Here is a 22,416-nt window from a genome sequence, read left to right as displayed (position 1 = left end):
GCATTTTAGACGGGGAGGGGGGGGGGGTATGACAAAACATTGCCGTGGCAATCCTGAGGCCAATTGCCATTTTGGCTGTAAATCCATTCGTGGCATAATTACGGTCACCGATCAATTCCTGGGACTGCAGCATAGACTATACACAACGCATTTATAATTTAGTGAACTTAAACTTATTTACCAAAAATACATACACACGTGCACACGTGCACCCATTCGCAAACACGCTGGGTGGTAGTATAATGGAAAATTAAATGAGTGCATACATTTAAAGTCTTATGAACTAACACATAACATCACAATGATCTCTCAGGTTAAATGAGAATAATAATACGAATGAACGTATATTCAAAATCCGACTTTGCCCGAAACAACCAGCAATTTACTGCTCACGTGAAGCACAACACACCAGTAAGCGTACTCACTTTTTCAAGTGACTGCAGTCCACATATGCCATATTGCGTGGCACATAAACCAAATGCTGAGAGCACCTCCACACCCTCACCCCCCAATAAAAAAAAACCACCACCCCACCAAGTTTTTTTTTTTTTAAATCTCACGTTTCCCTCTTTTTTCAAGTAAACAAGCCCTCTCTTCTTTGGCAGCCCGATGATCTTGACCTTAACGCAGACCGACCCTCTCGTTCCGCCGTGACAGCATCCATCCATACCTCAGTGCACCGTGTACAGTAATCCATGGCGATGCGTCGGGGACATCGAGGCCACCTTCGGAGGAGCCCACGGAGGAGGAGGAGGAGCAGCAGTCGCTGGCGCAGCGCTGAAGTGTAAATGGCTGTGTGGAGGAGGAGGAGAAAGCCCGTGCCGTGTAACTTCCCGGAGACGCAAGCCAGGCACTTGAGCGAGCCGGCCGTGCGCGAGTGTGTGGTCCATGTGACCCGCCACTGTGCAAATCCCTTTTATTTTTATTTCCCTCTCAGCGCTGCGCCTCCGAGACCACGTCGGCCGTGAGCCAGGTCGAATTTTAACGGGATCAGCTTCGCGTTAGGCAGCTTACAAACACTGCTTCCCCCCCCCCCATTGCAGATTGCGCCGAGGTGGGTAATTATAGTCCCGCGAAGAGAAGCGTGCGATCTGTGCGAGGTGAATGCGGATCTGCTAATCGTTACGGTGGGGGTGTGGAGTTGAGAAGGATGGGGTTGGTGGTGGGGGAGGGCGTGCGGGATACGTGGTGGGGGGGCCGTGTTTCGGAGTGAGAATGTGGGGATGGAGGGAGCTTTGGCATCGTACCACTGCATCATGCTAGCTCTCTTCCCCTCGCGCTCCCCACCCTTTCCTTCAGAATGATTAATGGCTCGTGTTGTCTCCGTTAAATCCTTGCAACATCGTTTTCGGCAGGTGTTTTTTTTTTAAACTATCTATTTCCTAAAGCGCATACGAAATATTGTATAATCAATTCCATTAAAAAAAATGTATGCATTTTATATCAATGCATGCATTCACTTGCTATCTATATTTTTGTTCACTTCCATGAAGCAAAATCATTACAATAGCAAAAACTAAACTGTATTCATATTCTCGTCATCCTCCTGATGACGATCGCTTGTGTTGTGATCGAAACGTCGTAGTTTTTATTTTTTTATTTTTGTTCAACCTATCTACGTGACTTCACCGAATGACACAAAGAATACGAATTCCTGCAGTCACGAAAGCTTTAAGTCAAGATTTAAACTGTACTCCTCATGCAAATAGCAAGGGTTTGTTATGTGGCTTATATTAAAAATGTCCAGTCTATGTGAGAAAACCCCATCAATATCCTTGATCAAATCAAGACATCACACGTCAGGGCCGTGTGACAGCCCTTGGCAAACACACGGAGATGTAGGCTCACTGCCGGCTGCCTTTGTGCCCTCAGGCCTGCTAACCTTATTGGCTTGACACTCCATCTGCATGAGAGTCTTATACAACAAAATAACCCGATATACACAAAAAAAACCCAGAATAAGTTGATCAGCACCGATAAAATGCACTTAAATATATCTCGTGCACATCTTTTCGAGGGCCCAAAAAAAATCTGGCTGCGTGTGCGGAACCAAAACAGTGCAGCAAAATGCGCAGCAACACATTTTTACACTTTGACGGATCACATGCTGAGCTTAAATGTGAACAGTGCCGCGGGCGTCAGAGGCATGTTGCTGCCCACTGCTATTACATGGCCAGGCAAATACACTTAAGCCATCCCTGTCCACAAGCATCACAATATCCCCATGCTATTCTCCGTAGAGATATGAGCAGCTTGGGCCAAGGATGGCTGACACTGTGATTCCTCAAGGAATTCTGTGCTCCTCTTACAACGTACAACATTTTTTCTGGGGCGGGGGGGGGGTGACAGGAGACAAGGAGGAAGTGCAGGAGTTGGGGCCTGATATTATAAAGGTAACCACTTGCACGCTGTCTTTGGACATGAAGGGAAATACGTTATTCCTCCAGTCGTTCTGAATTGGCAGCACGTCAGCAGACCTGCCATTACTTTTTCTGTAAGCCCAGCAGAACATTGAAAATGTAACTTGCTTTGTTCTTTGTGTATGTACTGTGCATTTCAGCCATGATGTGCTTTTCACTTTGATAAAAAAAAACACGTATAAGCACCGTCGCATCTGCTTAGCTTTGCGCTGCAATCAATGCGGCGAAGTCGGTGGAACTCTAGGTTAAAATCTTTCACTTTGTTGCATCCTGTTACAACCCATGTCGCCATCCCAATGACACGTGTCTATTGTGTGCACGTAAATTATGTTGAACTTCTTTCGCACCATACGTAGCCAATCGTGCAACTTTCCAGTGTTTAAACATATTTATTCTACCACAAAAAAAACATCTCTCCAAGATTCCGATCTGTGTCTGCCAAAGGCTGTCCACTGTCTTTATTTATTTTAATCGACACTCCCAGTTATTTGTCACATCACACAGAGTGGCTGGAGTTTCTGCTATGCATGCAGTGGAACACCAGATCAGTCCAGGTCGTTGTCGGGTATGCGTGTGTGTGTGTGTTAAACATTAGACCTTCGATCTGTATTACATGTGAAATTGAAAAAAATGTTGCTTAGAAATCTAATATGATGTCTACACTTAAGCAATTATATCCACGTTGACATTATTGCATTAAGCCATGTTGTAAGAAAAATATTATAGGCTCACATGTTACACAGCTTGTCTCATGCACATCTGTTGCTGCTTTGGGACTGTTTAAAGATAGCAGATGTCGCACAGTCGCTGGTGATACATATGACTTTAGAACAGTGCAATTCATGAGTTACTGTACATTCTGCTCTTGTTCTGGTGATCCCAGTCAGTTGTATATTTAAATTATTATTTTTAAAACGTTAATGGTTGCATTGCACCTCGACTTTTTATTGCCACAGGGGATGAAAGGTGTATTGTTGACACAGCAGGAGAACGTCAGCAGTTCTCCTGCTGTGTTTGTTGTTTCACCTGATGACGGTCGCTTGTGTTGCGATCGAAACGTCGTGATCTATGAATTTTCTACTCACGTGACTTTACCGAAAGAACCAACGAGTATGGATTCCTGGAGTCACGAAGGCTTCAAATAAAAGCACTCCATAATTTAGAAGATATATATTTAACATATATATTTTAAACATACCTATGCACTACACATGTGGGTGCTGCTGTGCCGTAATGGTCGGCACATTGGACTTGCAATCCAGAGATCGCTAGCTCGATTTAATCTTCCAGAACGGCAGTTGCTACAATGTGCACGTTTTATTTTTTTAAATCTCCCACTTCTGTCCGAGCCAGCAGTTTAAATTATTATTCCGCAGTCGATCAGCAGGTTGGGTCTGTTGGGGTAAAGTATAGTTGCTCTTTTCACCTCTTCCAAGATGTGCGTCCAGCATGGAAGAGTCGGGTCAAATACCCTCCAGAGGGCTCTCGAGAGTTGCCTCTGGTGGAAGCCCTTCTGCTGCACAGTGGGATGAGCAAGCAATTGCAGGGCTGCACCTTAACATTTTACGTCTTGTAAAATTGCTTGTTATTAATTACACATTAACAAGAGTTGCATCTTGAGATACAGAACATGTTAAACGAAACATAACCATTATTTTTTGTGTTATTTTAAATTATATATGATCCTATAATGCATGCTAGTTGCAATATTTTTTTGAGAACATGTCATTGCCATTTGTAATGTGTCTGCATTGGTCGAGTAATTCCATGATCATGGGACTGCCGATATGCATTGCATACCAAAAGCCAGACATCTGATCTTCTGTGTTCAATCCTTGGGCTTCAGCGGGTACCTTTCTTCTCATATGGTCAGTTTGATGGCTTCAATTATTGCACACAAAAACTCAAAAAAATCTTTAAAACTTGGTATTGGTACATAATTCAGCCAAGCTAAACCTTGAGGGTATAATTATATTCATGGGAGACATTACCAGCCTGTTTCCAGAGTTTTTCTCCTTTATAAAAAGGGTATTTGCTATTATTTTGCAATGAACTAATGAACTTAATTCATGAATAAGAATGGATTTATTATCTGCATGTTTTGTGAGAGGAAATTGTTTGTCAAGTGTATGATAAAAATATAATCACCCAGAATGGAAAATTACATGATCCTTAACACAGTCATTTCTTAGAAAATGTAGTTGACTTACCCATCTTGAATCGAAAGCCTACGTGTTAAATTGAATCGAGGTGTTTTATGACAATTATCACTATCATTTGATGGTGTTATGACTGTTTTGTGTTGCATTAAACGCCAAAGATTAAATACATTACATTTTATTTTGGAAAACAAACATGTAATTGATTGTATTGCTTATTAAAGCACCTATATGAAGTTTATAACACTTGCTCAATTGCGCTAATTATGTTTTGGTGCGCACTTTGAATTGCTTTATATATACAATTGTGCCTGGAGCGGTGGGGTGGTGGGTTAGCACATTGCACTGAATATGGCGAACCGATTCACAATAGTTTTTTTATTGTTAGATTGCGTTGTTTGAGGACAAATGTCGCCGTACTAAACTATTTAAAAAATATATTTTTACGAGGTATGGCCCACTGAGCTATATGGCTCGTTTTTCTAGAAGCGATCTAAATGATAGCTCAGCCAAGAGGCTTATCATCACGTGGACATTTATAGCAGCCAAATACTCAAAAAGGCATGTTTCTAAATGTGGAGGTGAAAAGCAGAGGACCCGGATAAAAATCTACACGACCATGCGGAGAACGTGCAAACTCTTAATATACAGGCATCAGGGTCGGAATCGAACCCACGACCTCCTGCATACCAGCCAAGGTAGTTCACATTTGGCCACCCTTCTCCACCCAACAGCCAAACAAACCAAGTTGTCACCCCAACAAAACGTGCCAATTGATATTGTTTTTAACTTTGAAGTCACAAAATCGTATGTGTTAAATGGCCACCTGAGGTTGATTCCCAGAATGTTTAGGGCAGTCAGGGGCAACCTACGCTAACTAGTGGGCCACGTGAGCGGCCCTCCTTCGCCTCATTGGGGCGCAAGCTTGAAATCATCGTGCTTGTGCACAAATCATGATGCCACGTGCCACCCGAGAGACACTGAGACCAGGCCACCGCGGGGCCCGGGTTGCCCACCACTGGTTTAGCGCTGTTCATCGCTTGTTGCAGAGGTTCATGGTTCTAATGCAGCAGCCGCCCTGGTTATTACTTTGGGTGTAATAACCGCAGTAATAATATGCTCCGTCTGCTTCACAGTGAATATCTAAAGATCCCCTGATGGTATTCGTAAGAGCAGGCCATTGTGTGCTGGCGTCAGCATCCAAATGAGAAAATGACCCACAAATTACTCAATTGCAATTATGCATAACAATCATTGCCCCCCTACTGGCAGACTATTGCCCCAGATCACTCTAGCCAATTAGACTCTATCCTGGTCTCCTGAAGTCTCACCGGGCTAAAATAAATCAACTTAAACTTGTTTTGGAAGCAACATTCCATCTATATGACATTAGCTCAGTTATATATCTGTAGTGGTCGACTTGACGCGGACAACTTTCTTGTTTTCTCCGACACCACTTTTATTACAACTCTTCACATTACGTCTGTGACTCCGTCATTCCGCTTAGCCGCAGCTCGCTCGCCGCGCTCCGCCCATCTCGCTCACTCCGCTTCCTCCCCTATCCCTCACTGTCCCTCTACGTCGTCCCCGTCTCTCTTCGTCACTCGCTGTCTCCTGCTCGTCTCTCTCTGCTCTACTGCTAGCCTGTTCTGTCTCCTATGTCTTCGCTCCGGTTTTCCCCGACCTGCTTCGTTCCAGTCCCAGCGACAACAACTCAACTCGTTCTTCCCGTCTCCCGAATATATCCACGTTCTCATTACCAACCAATTAATTAGGCCTCGTGCCACCGACGCCCCGCGTCCCCCCCCCCGCACCTGTTACTTGCCCCCCTCTATTCCCAGACACCCCGGCGCCACTCCGCCCTTGACAGCAACCCCAGCCAATCACAGCCGTACATCGCTCTCCAGCTTCATTGGCCCGTCATTCCTGCACACCTGGCCGGCCCGACGAAACCCACATGTCCATAAGTCGCGCGTCGTTACCATTCTCCCCTGTATCCGCGTGTTAATCCACTACATATCTAAAGGGGAACATTGCAGTGAATAACGTTTTGTTATCTGTTAATGTTACCTCCTCTGTTTATTACACAAGACCGTTACAATTCAGAATATATTGGACTGAGTACACGCACATGAATGAACTTTTACTGGGAATTAAAACTTGCGAGTCCTTTCTTTTTAACCGGCGATTGCGTATTGCCAAGGTCATTGTAATCAATATAATCAATGCAATGTTTACTAGCTTTGAATGTGACCAGCATTAATCAAATTGGCTTCACCTGATCTCATGTGCACATGTGCATGCAGGTAATAGGTGCTCTATCACCATACTTCACCAGAATCGTCAGTGCGGGTTGGTGAAGACAGGGAGCGTAGATGTTGGGACATAGTGCAATACAACAGTGAATTTTTTTGCGACACTACCACCTGCTGACAATGCAGCCTCACAGCAGCCTGCAACGACTGTTTTATGCAAGGTAGTAGTAGTCTGGTCGCCAATCCAGGCTCTAACCACGCTCAACCATGCTTAGCTACCGAGGTCTGATGAGATTGGGCGCATTGAGGGTGATTTGTTCAAAGGCTCAACACCTGGCCCCATTGCCACAAAAACACCAGGGTATTCACAACCACAAGGATAATGGGTATTTTTCTTATTTCAGAGAGCAGCATGTACAGCTTTCATAAAACGTTTGATTGAATTCATTTTGCCCGACCGCACTTAACGTGACGATCGGAGGACTGGTGTGCCCATTCGCCCTGCCACACCGTTTTCAGCTGTCGTAGAGGGATATCGAAGTGGAGCTGACGACCCTGAATTGGAAAGGCCAGTGTGTTAACCAGTCCACCAGGGCAGCATCTCTTTATTTTTAGAAAGAGTTTATAAATACTTCGTAGGCATATACCGTCCTCAAAATACAACATCGGTTCAGCCAACATGTTGAGATTCACGTAGAAAGAAAATAGAAAAAAAGTATCATGTCATGCCAGTGAGGCTCGGGAGCACACTGCGATCATTATGCAGACTATTTTTTTTTTAAACATAGTATACCTGGTTGATTTCCCTTTCTGTGTATCCCTAATCAAACCACCATATGTTACTTTAAAGTAAAAATGAAATAAATGCACTGAAAGTGTGATAAACTGTTTTAATCATTAGAATGTCCAAGAGTACTCTTCATACGGTAGAAGGGAAACATCAAAGCATTTTGATAAATTACACCCTTTGATGCAATGAAAGGGTTTAGGAGATGATGTCATCGGCATTCGCAATTTACATGCTCACAGAGATAATACGTTACATACAGAAAAGATATGCTGCAACATATGTTTAAGGCAAGTGACAATGTTCTTTCTTTCATTGTATTCACGACCAATTGTCTTGAAGCTGAAAGGTCAGTTTGTATTCCATGCATGCAGAGGTATTTGTGTTTACTGTATGCGAGTGAGAACTAGTATTCGTGTTCATGCGGATTTACATATCCACACAGAAACCGAGGCATTGCACATCAGATGCTCAAGGTGACATTAACCCAACAGATATTTCTGCTGCATTTCAAATGTTTACGAGGTACAATTCATGAATATTAATGCTACCAAAGCTGTGAGCAATCCTATGAGAGTATGTCTGGTGGCAGTACTGTCATAACCTGAACCCTTTCGTCGTATTTACTCACCATTAATGCATGCACAATGGAAAGCAGAATTATAGGTTGAAGCGTAATAAAAACCAACATATTGTTCTTATATTTTCACATCATCACTGAACCATGATGGAAATCCTTCCTGCTTTGAAAACAAAGTACAAAACACCCCAAATCTCATCAATGGGATTTCTTGTGAAATTTACGACAAAAGTGGAGAGTACACCCTTGACCGCCGCGCACATATTGCCTCTGCAGTGCTGTATCCCGTCTCCTGCTTTCATCAGTGAAGCTTACACACATTGGGACAGATACACATTTAAGGCTTAACTTTTAAATTACACCAACGGCTCCTCCTTTGATTCTCCACCGAGCTCAGTACCAGCGCACGCTTACCGAACGTTGGATAATGCAAAAATAGTGCACACGTGTGGTGCTTTTGAGATGTTTCTCATTTGACAACGCTGCATTGCAAAACGCGACATTGCTAGAGACGGTAACGCTTTCCCAATAAAGTCATAATCTCAACCGCACATTCTGTACATTCATTAGATAACGGAATACGGATAATTCGTTGTCTCTCTATACGTTCTCTCCACTCGATCCAGAAGAAGCCAATTGATATCCACAGCACTGTAATCACACCCCTGCTGCTCATGTTTCTGATTTCATGACATAGCCCGTTTCCACTTGACAAAGTTATTGAGCTGGAGAAATAAACACAATTCCGCTTGACTCCCCTTGAACTTGAACTTTTGATGGCTTGGTTAAATTGTCCATTTAGTGCAACTGTAAATGGCATACCAAGTTCAATCCCAAATATTTTCAACCACAACAAACAATTCTGCCAATTTCCTATGACAAATATCACGTGAGATGTGCCTGACCTCTCATTGGATTGCAGACGCTAGGTTGGTTTGAGCCTGCTTTTGTACGTGGATGAGTAATCTCCACGGTTTTCCAAGCTTGATATTTGCGAGGCTGTTAGGAGGCACGTAGATGCCAGTGTGGAGTGCTGTCCCCTCACTTACGTGGGTTTTGCTCGGGTACTTCAGTGTCCTACTACATGCAAAATACACCTTAATGGCACTGGTCACATCTCAATGCAGGGTCTGGCTGACAAATACCTTGCTGATCCCGTCACAGAGCATGAACCATCACACAAACTCCGGTCATCCTTTCTAGATATGAAGTTTTCGTGGCTGCAAGGATCCATACTCTTTGGTTCTTTCGGTAAAGTCACGTAGGTAAAAAAAATAAAGTTAATCAAATCACGGCGTTTCGGAAGCAACACAAGCCTCCGTCATCAGGTGGGATAGTCACAGCAAGAAGTAATTTGCTGTAGTGGACTTACTTCTGGCTGTGACTATCCCACCTGATGACGGAGGCTTGTGTTGCTTCCGAAACGTCGTGATTTGATTAACTTTATTTTATTTATTTTTACCTACGTGACTTTACCGAAAGAACCAAAGGGTCCGATCATCCTCTCAGCAGCTTTTGGGTGGCCCTTGAACAATGACGGTCACCGCATCGCGCGCTTTCAGATGCGCTTCTGCGGCCATCTGCAACACTCTTCCTTCCGATATCAGGAAGCTGCTGGAGCAATGCACTTTTCAATCTAGATCGAAAACCAATTTCTGTACAAACGCTTTTTGTGTTTAGCTTGTTGTCCTTCCCCCGGCACCTTTGATCAGTAAAGTTGGCTGCGTATGGTGTGAAAGAGGTTCAACATATATAAATATGTGTAAGGAGGGTGTGTTCATCGTCGTGATCCGGGTAAATAATTGGAATGTTGGCATCTGTAATCTGCTGACAATGTAGGTGAGTGTTAGTCACATACTGCAGTTCGTGATCTCCCTTAAAAATATTATGAAAAAATTATTACATCGAGAAATATTGTCTACTTTTTTAAACTTTATTTGTATTATCTTGCATCCTGTTATAGATGACTATGCCCAACACTGTCAATTACCCAATCACCCACAACTCACGTACTTTGTGAATTTAGACTTTCATTCTTTATTAATTCAGAATCAAAAGTATAGTACATCCACGTGCAGAATGCAGTTGATTTTTTTTTCCTGTTTTCTGCACGGATTAAGCTTTCATGTAATGTTCTACGCAACGTTCTACCTCATCCTATGAATTGTATTCGGCAGCATTCAACAAGATCTTACGGAATTAAGTAGTTAAATAAGCATGTAAAGGGGTTGAATATGTCCTGCGAGCTCTTTAGAAAAACACAGTATCCTCTCGGTGTCTTGTATTTTAATGAGTGGAATATGGTAACATTGTATGTGCTATACAGTAATAACATTGAGCTGATGCTTGTTATGTTTCAGAGCCACTTCGTAGCCTGCATGACTGCCCTGCTGAGGCAAATGGAAGACGGTCACTACCAGCACTACATCAACACATTCCAATCACGTCAGGACCTCGTGGTGAGTCCGTCCGGCTGCACGCGTATGCGATGAAATGTGAACTGTTCAAACAGTGGCTTTCACCTGGTCCATAATACCGAGGCTGGTGATTGCACATGCTGTTCAATGAATGACCCCTTGGTTTATAAGTGACTGCCTGGTACAATCCTTGTATTTCAAAGTACTGCCCAGTCAATTGATTAAGCAGGTTTGTGTATATATATAGCAAGAAGACAAAGATGCCCCCCCCCCACATAGCCTTCACAGACTGTTGGGTCAAATGCTCTTAGTGAGCACCGATGAAGGCCGGAACGGCGCACGAAGGGGCTGGTGGCACGCCGTTGTCTCCTTACTGGCAATGCTTACTCGCTGAACCAGGTACTCATTTGAGGCCGAGTAGACCTAGGGGAGGCCCAGAATTAGTTCAAATAACCATAACTGGTGTTTACCATGAACAGGAATCGAACTTGTGTCGCCGGGTTCGTAGCGCAGTGCGCTAACTGTTGCACAACCACTCCCCACAGCGGTAGTGTATATGTATACACACACGTTGGCATCTTTTGTCAATTAAAGTGTTTATTTCTTATACAAGACTTTGGTAGAGTACTGCAATGTGCATTTTATAATTTTGAAGGTTTCCTTTAAATGTGTGAAATAGTGTTTAGTTATTAATCTAATACAAGTCGATATTTCATAACATTTGAAACACCAACTAAGTTGCAATAAGCAAAACGATATTGCATCGATGTTCATGAAAGTAACATAACTAATGATAATAAAAAAAACTTCAAACCATTAAAATGTCATGCGGTGGATTCTGAATGGAGCTTGAGTCCTGTATATGGCCAACTCAATTAAGTGTGGACAATTCATTTCATTCCATTAATGGAGCTACATTTGTACACTGTCATGAATCGCAATGTCAGTTCAGAGCGAAGATTTACCATACATTTCTAAGTTGGAATATAATTAATGTGCTTTGAATATGTCTTTGCTCATTGATGCAATTATCTTTCCTCTCCAACCCTTGTGACTGGCCACATGCAAGCCTAACAATGATGTCGCCAGCCACTTAACATGTTTGAGTTATATTTAATTATAAATTATGTAACATCCACACTGACTATGGCCACATTTCTGCCCCCATGTAGAGCCACCACGCTCGATATTAAGTGGGCGTCTGTGCAGACAGCAGCCTTGAGGCCATGATGACAGACACAGGGAGAGGCATTGACACAGACAGACAGAGAGAGAGGCACAGGGAGATACAGACAAACAGTGAGGCAGACACAAATAGACAGAGCAGAGGCACACAGAAATGCGCACACAGGGTGCGGACATGGAGAGAGACCGGCTCAGAGATAGATAAAGGGAGAGACATCGCGACACGAACAGCGAGAGACGCTGCGAGGCATAAAGACACAGTAATATGCATTATGATACTTAGATAAGAACAGAGAAACAAGGGGAGAAACAGATGCTTCTGAGGAGCTAAAATATGTATAAGGTGTCTGTGCACAAGCGTGTTTGGCACATGTGGAAAGATGGCAATGCTCCGAAATTTGCTGGACTGAGTTTTATTGGTATGAGGTTACTTATGCCGTTTGTGGGTGTTCATTAATAGACTTACCCCACCATAGGAATGTGGAATTTCCACCACGAACCCACAGCCATACCCGAGAGATGAGCACTGCCTCTATCCTCATGTGAACAAGAACTCACTTCGATATGCCAATTACTAAGACAACTCACTAGTATTCAGGAAATAACAAAAACATTGTGTTTCTTAGAAATGCATTTGCATTATTTTTCACCATTATACTATAATACAGTTCCAGTTGGATATTGAGTTTCGTATGGCTGAGTGAAATGTTACATGAGCGTTGTAATGCTCAATATTATGTGATTAATGGAATTGTTTTATACTCCCGTTCTTTATAGCGCGGAATATTTTAAACGCAAAGATACAATAGGGAGAAAATGAAGTAGCCAGCATAATGCATGCAAGTAAAAAAATAAATCTGTTTTCATTAAAAAGCCAGTCAAACTCAACCCTCACTATGTAGAATTTAAATATCTCATTAATGTAATTTAAGTTAATTCAATCTATATGACTGATTGTTTGCAAATGCTCCTGCAGTGCCCATTCTTTTTACGGATGCACATATGATGAAGCCTTGCATAATGTACTTAGATAATTTTAAAAGGTCCATTGTAACGTAGCAGTGACAGCTAGCTTCAATATTAAACATTACCATTATCCGAATACGGAAATAAATGCTGCACAGTCTTGTTAACAAGAATAATATGATCATAATTTAAATAAATAGCAGAGCCATGCTGTATCAAGAGATCGAATTTAATACTACTGTATTCTAATACAGCTTCGGTAATAATACAGGAGTAATATTGATGTTATCTTTCCTCCAGACTCAAACAGTCAGGGAGCTCAGTGATAGAGCCAGCGGCTCGCAATTTCAAGTCCTGGTTGAGGGTTGACTCGGCCCATCATCCCTCCATGGTCGATAAAATAAGCACCTCTTTGTGGGGACGTCAACAGTGTTTGTCCGATGGAGAGACTTGACTCCTGTCAAAAGGAATGTGGAATTTCTACTACTGGATCAGGGCTGCTAATAGGCAAAGGATTCTGCCTCAAATCAATGCTTATTTGAGCAGGAAACCACGGAAACAACATAAGGCAGACACACATGCAGAGAGAGACACACACACAAAGACACACCGAGCGAGACACACACCACGGCACACCGGTGTGTCGTTGTGTGTGTCTCTCTCTTCACGTGTGTCTGCCTATTGTTGTTTCCGTGTCTGTGTTTTATCATTCATTCTTACCTGATGATGGTTGTTTGTGTTGCAACCGAAACGTCATATTCTATTATTATTTTATATTCTACGTTACTTTACTGAAATAACTTGTTGTTCTATAAAACGCTACAACGTGTCCCACCACCGTCGGGGAAGTGGCGACGCATGCCTGTAATCCAGCACTGCTGAGGTGAGGGTTGGCAGATCACGATAATATTGTTGAAGTCCCTTACCGTGATTGTTGATGTGCCATACCCTGGCTTTCCAGGAAAATGCGGTCCAGTAAAGTGCAGACTAATGTCATCTGTCCCTTATATATGGGATCGTTTTTTGCCCCCATGCACGCATTGGTTTTCTCCACTCGCCCCGGTTTTCTCCCAAGTGTTTAAACACTCATGGATTGGCTGAAAACATCTTAATATATAGATGACTGCAGAGCTTTGGCAATTGTTGGCGTCTGCTCACTGCCTGGCTGCCTTCTAGCTTATCTGCGGTTCCTCGCGCCTCTGAGTCGCTCTCTCTCTCTACGAGAACGAACAAATACTGTGCACGTTACAAGTGGAAATTATTATGTTTGCTGAATTAGCTGAACAAAGATGGTATACATTAACTGTTGTTTTAAATGCAGGCAATATCACACGTATGCATGTAAATGAGCGCGTATATATTGCTCCGTTTTCTTTTAAGATGAAGTTGTACTTTAACATTCTTCACAGTTCATTAATCATAGCAAATATGTGCTTGATTGTTTGCAGGATTTTCTCATGGAGACTTTCATCATGTTTAAAGACCTGATTGGAAAGAATGTGTACCTTTCCGACTGGGTTATCATGCACATGATGCAGAACAGGTACTGTCCCAATATAAATGTTTTAAGCAAACAAGAGCATATATGCAAAATAGATTAGTCATGGCATTAGTGTCCAGCGTTTTCTACATTCAATTAACGACACCTTACATTGAGATATATCATCTTTGGGGGAAGCACTAGTGTAGCGGTTCAAAGACTGCACTGTGAACCTGATGTCCTAAGTTTGATTATCAGCCAGGGCTATCATCAATTGTGAGTAAAATCTAAACTGGTCCTAGACATCCAACAGTGGATTTACATGTGGGGATTACATGCCGTATTCTTATTAATATCTCATATTCCCATGTGAAGATTTCCAAAATGCCCCATCTTTCGCGGATTTTAATCAAATTCGAGCGAAGTGTTTATGCACATTGCCTTTTTCCATTACAACAGCAATTCATCAAGTACGGCTTATAATATGACAATATCATTGCCACTCATAATGTGCTGCCTGCTCACTAACTTGTATCAAATCTATATCATTGACACATCAGCTACTTTATGCGTGTTGGCTATTATAGCATTATACGAAATAGTAACGGTTAAAAGCACTCTAGGATAATGACAATTATTTCATGAAAAAAAATATATATTTTTCGGAAATTCCCCACCGCTATTAACTCGTCTGTTCACGTATTTTTTTTAAAAGAACAATTCCATAATCTTTGGATGATTATGTAAGTATACAATGGCACACGTTAAAATAATTTTTAAGCAATTTATACTTGACAAGGTTTAGTGTTGAATGTCTGGGTGTTCATGAATGCCGACATGAGCAATACAAATGTGGCATTCGTGCACAACTGTGTTAAGAAGCCACCGTGGTCGATGCCAGTTATAGAATAACAATAATGGGAGATGCGCTTTAATAATATAACATTTTCGAAAGGGTGTAATTCTTTTCAGGAAGCATTTTAGAATGTTCCTTTTGTTCTGTCTTCGTGACAATTTTGATGGCTGTATATGGTGACCATCGGATGTCTAGGATGCCCTGTGACTTGCGGTGACGCGTTACTCACACAGCTGGTGACGGTGGCTTGTAAGCTGGAAATTTTTTCACATTCTCAAATGTTTTCTTTATTTCACGACCATACCATGGTTTTAAGAATATATATTACAGCTCAGAAAATCTAAATACAAACTCATTAATTTTTTTAGCACGCAACCTTCCTTGAATAGATTAAGAAAAGTCACAGGGTAGCCTGTCGTCTATCAGTATGCTGAAGCCTTTTCTTCCAGTGCAATATATTTTTGCCATTATATTACAGCGAACATTCATTTCTCAAGCCGAGAACATACGGATTAGCTTATATCTTGCGGTTTATGTAACGTGCAAGTGTGTGGTTTTGTCAGGTTTGTGTGTTGTACCCGGGAGCGTGTTATGAGCTGTATATTTACAGTGCAATAATGAAACAAAAAAAATACACTCAAGCAACGGTAATTCATCATAAAGATGTTGCGTTGGTACAATTCGGGTCCAATACCCAAGCAGACAGAGACGATGCGGGTGATCCAACGGGTGAGTAAAAATAAATAGCATCTTGGCTCATAACCGTGAAAGATTTAAACATTATTTTCCTCTTCCAAGCGCAGCCATGTGATGAATGTAAAAGACAAAAGGTTTTCGAGTGTCATATAGCGCAGAGATCTATACTGAGCATCCCGGGACACTGCTGCAACCCAAGTACAGGTCCCAACGTCACGCTCACATCTCCATCATCAATCCCTCATTGTCATAGCAGTATTTGATAGCGGTGCAATGTCAGATTGTTATTCCGTTAATATTATCGTGAGTGCCTTTATGTGTGTCAGCATGCACCGCTGCTTTGTATTTGTTTTCCCCGAGTGTTTTCAGATGCACCCCTCGTAATGTTAAGCTCACGGTTGGCTATTGGAAAAATCGAAATCGAGTCCTTTTTTCGGGATGTATTTTATTAATACTGCCAAAAAGTCGTAAGTGAACTTCCTGCTCAGTGGACGTTGACGCGATGCTCTTCCTCCTCCCATTTACAGTCCCGAGCCATTGGTGGAAATTTTACATTCCTACGGCGAGGACAGTTCTATCAGACACCGAATCTATTATTTCGACTGGAGGAATTCGATGAGCTATAATGCTCTTTTTGTTCACAGATGTTCTTCCAGTGGGGGGCGGGTAAGCAAGTTACAACAAAAAAACCCGATACAAATAGGAGCGTAAAAGAGAGGGAAATGTAAAAGGAAGTCACTAAAAATAAAAACAATCTAATGTAAATTAAATACAGGTAGTCCTCGACTTACGATGGAGATGCGTTACGACGACCCCATCGTAAGTCAAAAATATCGTAAGTCGAAGATGGCCCCAGCCTACCCAGGAGTCTTAAAGAACGGTGATAATTTAGCAAACAGAGCAATTTACAGTACCGTACTGTATAAACTATATACTGTATGTATTTATTAATTACCATACTGTATTGCACAGTAAAATGTAAAGTAAAAAACAAGGTAAATTCTTAGCCTACCTATATGCACTGCAATTTAATAGAAAGTTTTTTTTCAGGAAACAATCCTATCTGCTATAAAAACTTTTAACATGCATTGAACGTAGGTATCGTGTCGTGGTAACCCTAAAATGAAATCGCTAAAGCTACGTATCATAATAAATTGATAAAATAAAATAACACAATAATATTCTCACGACGTTTCGGCCACAACACAAGCGGACGAGACTGTCTGGTAGGACAGCGCTGTCCTACCAGACAGTCTCGTCCCTTCACCTGATGAAGGCCGCTTGTGTTGTGGCCGAAACGTCGTGAGAATATTATTGTGTTATTTTATCAATTTATTATTTTATTCTCATTCTACGTGACTTTACCGAAAGAACCAAAGAAGATGAATCCTTGCAGTCACGAAAGCTTTAAATCGAAATCTACGTATCATACATGCATTGAACGTATCGTTCGCTGCTGTGTTTGCCTGCCGCGCGAAATTAAAAATATTTAACAATTTTGTCGTATCGCTATCGCCATCGTAAGATCTAAATATCGTAAGTCGGACCATCGTAACTCGGGGACTACCTGTACTTACAAATTGCATAAATACATACATTCCTGCCAACTGTTCACTTCCACACATTGATTGGTACTCATTCTAGTGACCCTGGAAGAATGATGGGCTGAGTCAAAACCCAAGCAGGATTGAATCCGCAACCTTCCAATTGCGAGACACTTTACTGCCAAGCAAAGCAAATATAGTACAGCATGACATTTTAAAAGGTCATAAGCATCCTATTAAAACTTTCGGTGAAAAATAAATCTGTTGGTAAATGTGTACTTTTGCGATGCATAAAAAAACCCCTCAGATTAAATTGTGAAATGCATGCCTTTTCTCGAATTTTGACGAGGGTAGGGCTCGTTATGGTGTGCATACATTTGTGGCAATGCGATGACCTCAGGAGAGTTGAATGAGAGGGCGGCGAATGGCAGGAATACTATTACGGGCATGCAAATGGCATTCAAGGAAGCAATTAATGCAATACACTTGTTCGGGCAATCGGGCCGTTTGGACCTGGGAGGGCAAACTAAGGTGTATCACGAGCATCAGAGAAACCAATTAAAGCTGTGGTACAGATGTTTACATGGTCCGATCAAGCTGAACACGATGTCAAATCGCAAGTTTATCCATCGTGGTGAATGCAAATTGACAGGAAGGAGACGTGCTTTAATGACTGGACATCTGTTAGAAAGAGCATCAAAGCTCATCGGATTTCTCCGGGATAAATACGGATTCTTATTTTGATTACGTATTTGCGTAGCTGAGTTGTCTCTTTGGATTAATGTTGTTACAAAGAACCGGCCTGTATTCATTCATTATCACTTTATTTTATTTTATAAACTCCCAGTTTGGAAATTGTAAACAGCACGGCTAAACTATGACTCCGATCAGGAGATACATATTTTCATGTTTCTGCGTGTTGATAGAGTTCACCGAGTGGCTATCATTGTACAGCATAGTTGCTGTTGGTTTGATTAAACGCAGCACCAGTGTGAGATAGAGAAACACCTGCCAATTATTCAAACAGCATGTTACTCAAAGCATTACAACATAATTAACAATCCCACATCCGTTGGAGGCAATAGCTTGCTCCTTTTAGGCTGGATTCATGGCAAGCTTGATAAAACGTGCAACGGTTGTGCACATTAATTGTGTGAGTGTCTTCTCTGATGTTAATGGTCGTCTCGCTCCGTCTGCTCAGTCTCTACCTCATAGACCACTGGGGATCGTCTGTATTCATGACCTGTACCGGTAATTTCACCTTTTACCCCAAAGCACGTAGACCATCTTCCACTGACATTCAAGGGATTTTTTTTATTATTATTATTTGTACATATTTGACGCAAATTAGGTCGAAAATAAACGTTTAATTATTCAGACAGCTACTTTTAGACGTTATGGTTTCTTTTTGCGACGTTGGCTGTTGCTCATTGCTTTCAAAAACATATAAACCATCGCATTTCCAGAACATAGGTGAATTTAAAAGATTAAAAACCTTGAGGTTATCCTCAACACCTTGACCTCCAACGTTTCAACTGAAAATATTCACACGAATTGCATCGATGTTGAACTTCCATCGCACCGTGCATAGCCAACCGTGGTCATCGGACGTGTGAAATAAAGTAACGGGGGAACGTGGATTTGAACCCACGGCCTCGTGGTTGTTGACAGCACAGCTGCTGATCCCACAGAGGCACAGGGCCGCGCAATTGTACGTAACACACTTCAATCCGCAATAGTCAGTGAACTTTTCACATCAATGTCTATTCATGCCTTTGCTTCACATTCATGACATATGCTTGTATTACTTGTGTAGTGAGTCATTCAGAGACACTATTTAGCAGGCAGCAGCGTTTATTCTACACTTCATGCAACACCGTCACACACGGGGCTAAATACCCCTATCTCTCACTCTTGTTACACATAGGACCACAATACACTTATTTCTCTTGCATACGGGATGAATATAATTGGGTCAGAGCAGTCCACGTGCTGCCCCACCCACGATGTCGAAGACGTAGCACTTGGGTTCCATTTCACCTGCAGATAGCCCCGATATACGGTCGGAGCTTCCCTTTTATCCTCCTCGGTGCGGCCTGGCTCCACCCTCGGCCGCGCCTACCTCTCGAATATTCCCGACGGTTCCAGGCTACCTCACACCTGTTCCCTCTCTGGCTCCGCCCTTAACCACGCCCCCTTCGGGAACTCTCCAGACGTTTCTCAGCTACTCTTCCTGTGTCCCCTCGTTCACCTTTGACCCACATTCCTCACCCCGGCCCATTACGTGCTTAACCCGGTGCCGGGGTGACTCGTCCCCACATGCCCCCCCCCCTACCGCCAGCCGCCCCCACCGCACTCCCCCAGTGACCAACTCTGTGGCGATTACCTGCGGCACTGGCGGAGGCTGCTATCCCCTACTCTGCCGGTAGGACTCATCTGGCCTCCTTCTGCTAGCACCCAGTACCATGCCCCTAGTGACCCATCGTAGGGTACTGCACTGTGTGTTACCCTCTGTGCCCATTTCTATGGGACTTGGCGGTACACACCGTAGTGATCCATTTAACTTCACTACACCAGTGACGTGCAGTGAGGTCAATGGCTGGGGAGGCACTGGCTTGTGTCAGCCAGATTCACACACTGAGTGGGGCGTGGCCTTACTGAGGGGGGCGTGTCCTCACTGAGGGGGACGTGTTAGACACGTCCCCCTCAGTGAGGCAGATGTGATAGCTGCCTCCCCTGGTGCTTTTTCATTGCAGTTTCGTGACGAGAACAGCGAGCCTAAATATCTTTATACACATACGTGAAATAAGTTACTTGGAGTATGGAAGGTGAGGACATGAAATGAAGGGGTCAACAAACATTACATTGGTGACATGCTGAGATAGTAACAGGCACGTGCTTATGGCCCGCACTCCATCAGGTTACTGAGGGGTTACGCAATCAGAGGGGAGGCTGAGCTCGTCGCTGCCTCACCTCTCGTCTCTTCCTGTATTTGTAGCGGAGCTCCGCAAATTTGGCGATTTTGACTATGAAAATGATTGGAATCGTACAGAAATTACATTTATAACACAGATCAGTGGAAAAATCTTAATATATCTTTTTTTTTACTTTCCGTAACAGCTATTTTCATTGGAGTATGACAGGTGAGGCTCTGCCTCCCCTGACCGCACGTCCCTGCACTACACATGCAATGGTCATCTAAATTGCATCACACTGAAATCTTGAGATTTGTATTATATGAATACGGATTGCTTTTGAAAAATAATTTTACATTTATGTATCTTAACATGATGGTCAACGTTCACCTGAACAAGAAAACTTTGTCGAGCTGGAGACATAATTGAGAAAAATAACTGGGATACAGTTGGTATCAGTAAGGTTCGAATGAAAGGGGATGATTCCATACTTCTGAGAAGTGGCAGCTTTTTCTATCATAGAGGGGGAGGTGATGGTAATTATAGAAGAGTGAGAGTTCTTAGTATTTTCAGAAATCAGAGTTATCGGAATCAGTAGTACATTGGATAGATTTACCAAGCTAAACATGAAGTCTCTCGAACCTCTATAAGTTAAAGATTATTCAAACATATGCTCCACGAACACGTCTTCTGCATGCAGAAGCAGAAAATGTTATGAATAAGTTGAACAAAAATGTAAGGAGTGCAACAGAGAAGCTTGGAGAGGTTCGTGCTTGGAATTACACTGATGGACAGGAAGATGAACTCGTAGATTATAGACCATAAGATGAACCGCTAAGAAGAGTAATTGGGATTATTCAGGGTACGTGGCTCAATCGGATTATGGCTGATGGTCGGGACTAACGGTGGAGTAGCAGCCAAAGTAGTGGAAATACCCAAGAGAGATGATGACCATCGTAGAGATGGAGCGATGAAATTGGCTCATGCGGTAGTTGCTAGATGGATTGTTGCATTGCATGAGCATGTGACGTGGTGATGGTTTTGTCTTCATCCAACAGTGGATAGATTTTTGGCTGCAGATCATAATTCCTCAATGTAATATACTCTATAGTAAGTAAATTGTAATTGCTACTTAAGATAGTGATTTTTTTCCAAATGTTTTGCAATTATTTTTTCAACGAAAATTGTGAACTCCATGTAGTTTTTAGAGGCATCTATTCATGTGCTCTGCATGATATGAATATTGTATTACAATTAAAAATAACAGATTGATTTGCCCTTACAATAAAAGTCAATGATGTGAAATATCAATATAAATGTAATTGACATGCAAATTAGTAGAGTCATAGCCTAAAATCAATAAAATACAACTTTCGCCCTCTGATTTTGGGGGTCCCACAATTATTATTTTTGTAATTTTCGAGGTTTTTTTATCATTATATAAGCATGGAGTTGACTATATTTGCTCAGAATTTCAGCGCTCTAGCCCGTCTCAAACATCTCGATGAATTAACTGCAGTCGTTCATTCACGAATGACTATTAGAGAATGTATAGAGAACCTGAACAGACTGTATGCGTACGTGTATATTGATTAAAATAACGCGAGAGTGCTACTGTATAGTACTCTCGCACTGCTGTACCACTGTCTGGTTGTGTTTTCGGGTCGTGACAGCATGTCGTTCGGAATGATGGACGGTGCTTTAATTTCGCGTGCTGGGAGCTTCTTCACGTGCTGAATTCAACAACAATGTGAATACATGTTGACTTAAAGCTCTCACGACTGCAGGAATTCATATTCTTCGGGTCTTTCGGTAAAGTCGCGTAGATAGGTTCAAAGAAAAAAAAAAATATTTTTTTTGGTTATTTTCTTTTTGACCTATCTACGTGACTTTGAACCTATCTGCGTGACTTTACCGAAAGACCCAAAGAAAATGTGAATACATTTCGCCATTACTTTGGGGGACCACAGTGCAGCTCGCGTCCGACATTGTGTACTTGCGCCCTCGATTTTTTTTTGCAGGTGAATTCATGAAACATAAAACCTTGATGTGTTACAAGACTGAGAATAATTTTTTTGTTGATCAATTAATTATCGTGGAAAAACACACAGATATCTTTTGACATTATTTGACAATGCATTTTCTACAATTTTTTT

General features: G+C 42.2%; 2 protein-coding genes across 9 annotated transcripts in view; one reads left to right on the top strand and one right to left on the bottom strand.

Moving 5' to 3' along the window:
• LOC116941306 (uncharacterized) overlaps positions 1-1,175 on the bottom strand; it is a 32,355-nt gene extending 31,180 nt beyond the window's left edge. The window contains exon 1 of one of the 7 annotated variants that reach the window (XM_076066333.1): positions 426-1,175. In XM_076066333.1, coding sequence (XP_075922448.1) covers positions 426-457 — 32 coding nt within the window. In that variant the 5' untranslated portion in view covers positions 458-1,175. The remainder of the gene's footprint in view (positions 1-425) is intronic. The other 6 variants (XM_076066334.1, XM_076066331.1, XM_076066330.1 and 3 more) reach the window with 6 other exon arrangements.
• LOC116941304 (dedicator of cytokinesis protein 1-like) overlaps positions 1-22,416 on the top strand; it is a 227,278-nt gene that overhangs the window by 111,581 nt on the left and 93,281 nt on the right. For both annotated transcript variants that reach the window (XM_032952216.2, XM_032952215.2), the window contains exons 29-30: positions 10,562-10,660; positions 14,218-14,312. In XM_032952216.2, the coding sequence (XP_032808107.1) occupies positions 10,562-10,660; positions 14,218-14,312 (194 nt within the window). The remainder of the gene's footprint in view (positions 1-10,561; positions 10,661-14,217; positions 14,313-22,416) is intronic.

Source organism: Petromyzon marinus, chromosome 11 (assembly GCF_048934315.1).
Source record: "Petromyzon marinus isolate PM22_M1 ecotype Great Lakes invasive population chromosome 11, UKy_Petmar_22M1.pri1.0, whole genome shotgun sequence".
In the NCBI taxonomy this organism is placed as follows: Eukaryota; Metazoa; Chordata; class Hyperoartia; order Petromyzontiformes; family Petromyzontidae; genus Petromyzon; species Petromyzon marinus.
This window is presented reverse-complemented; position numbering and strand designations above follow the sequence as displayed.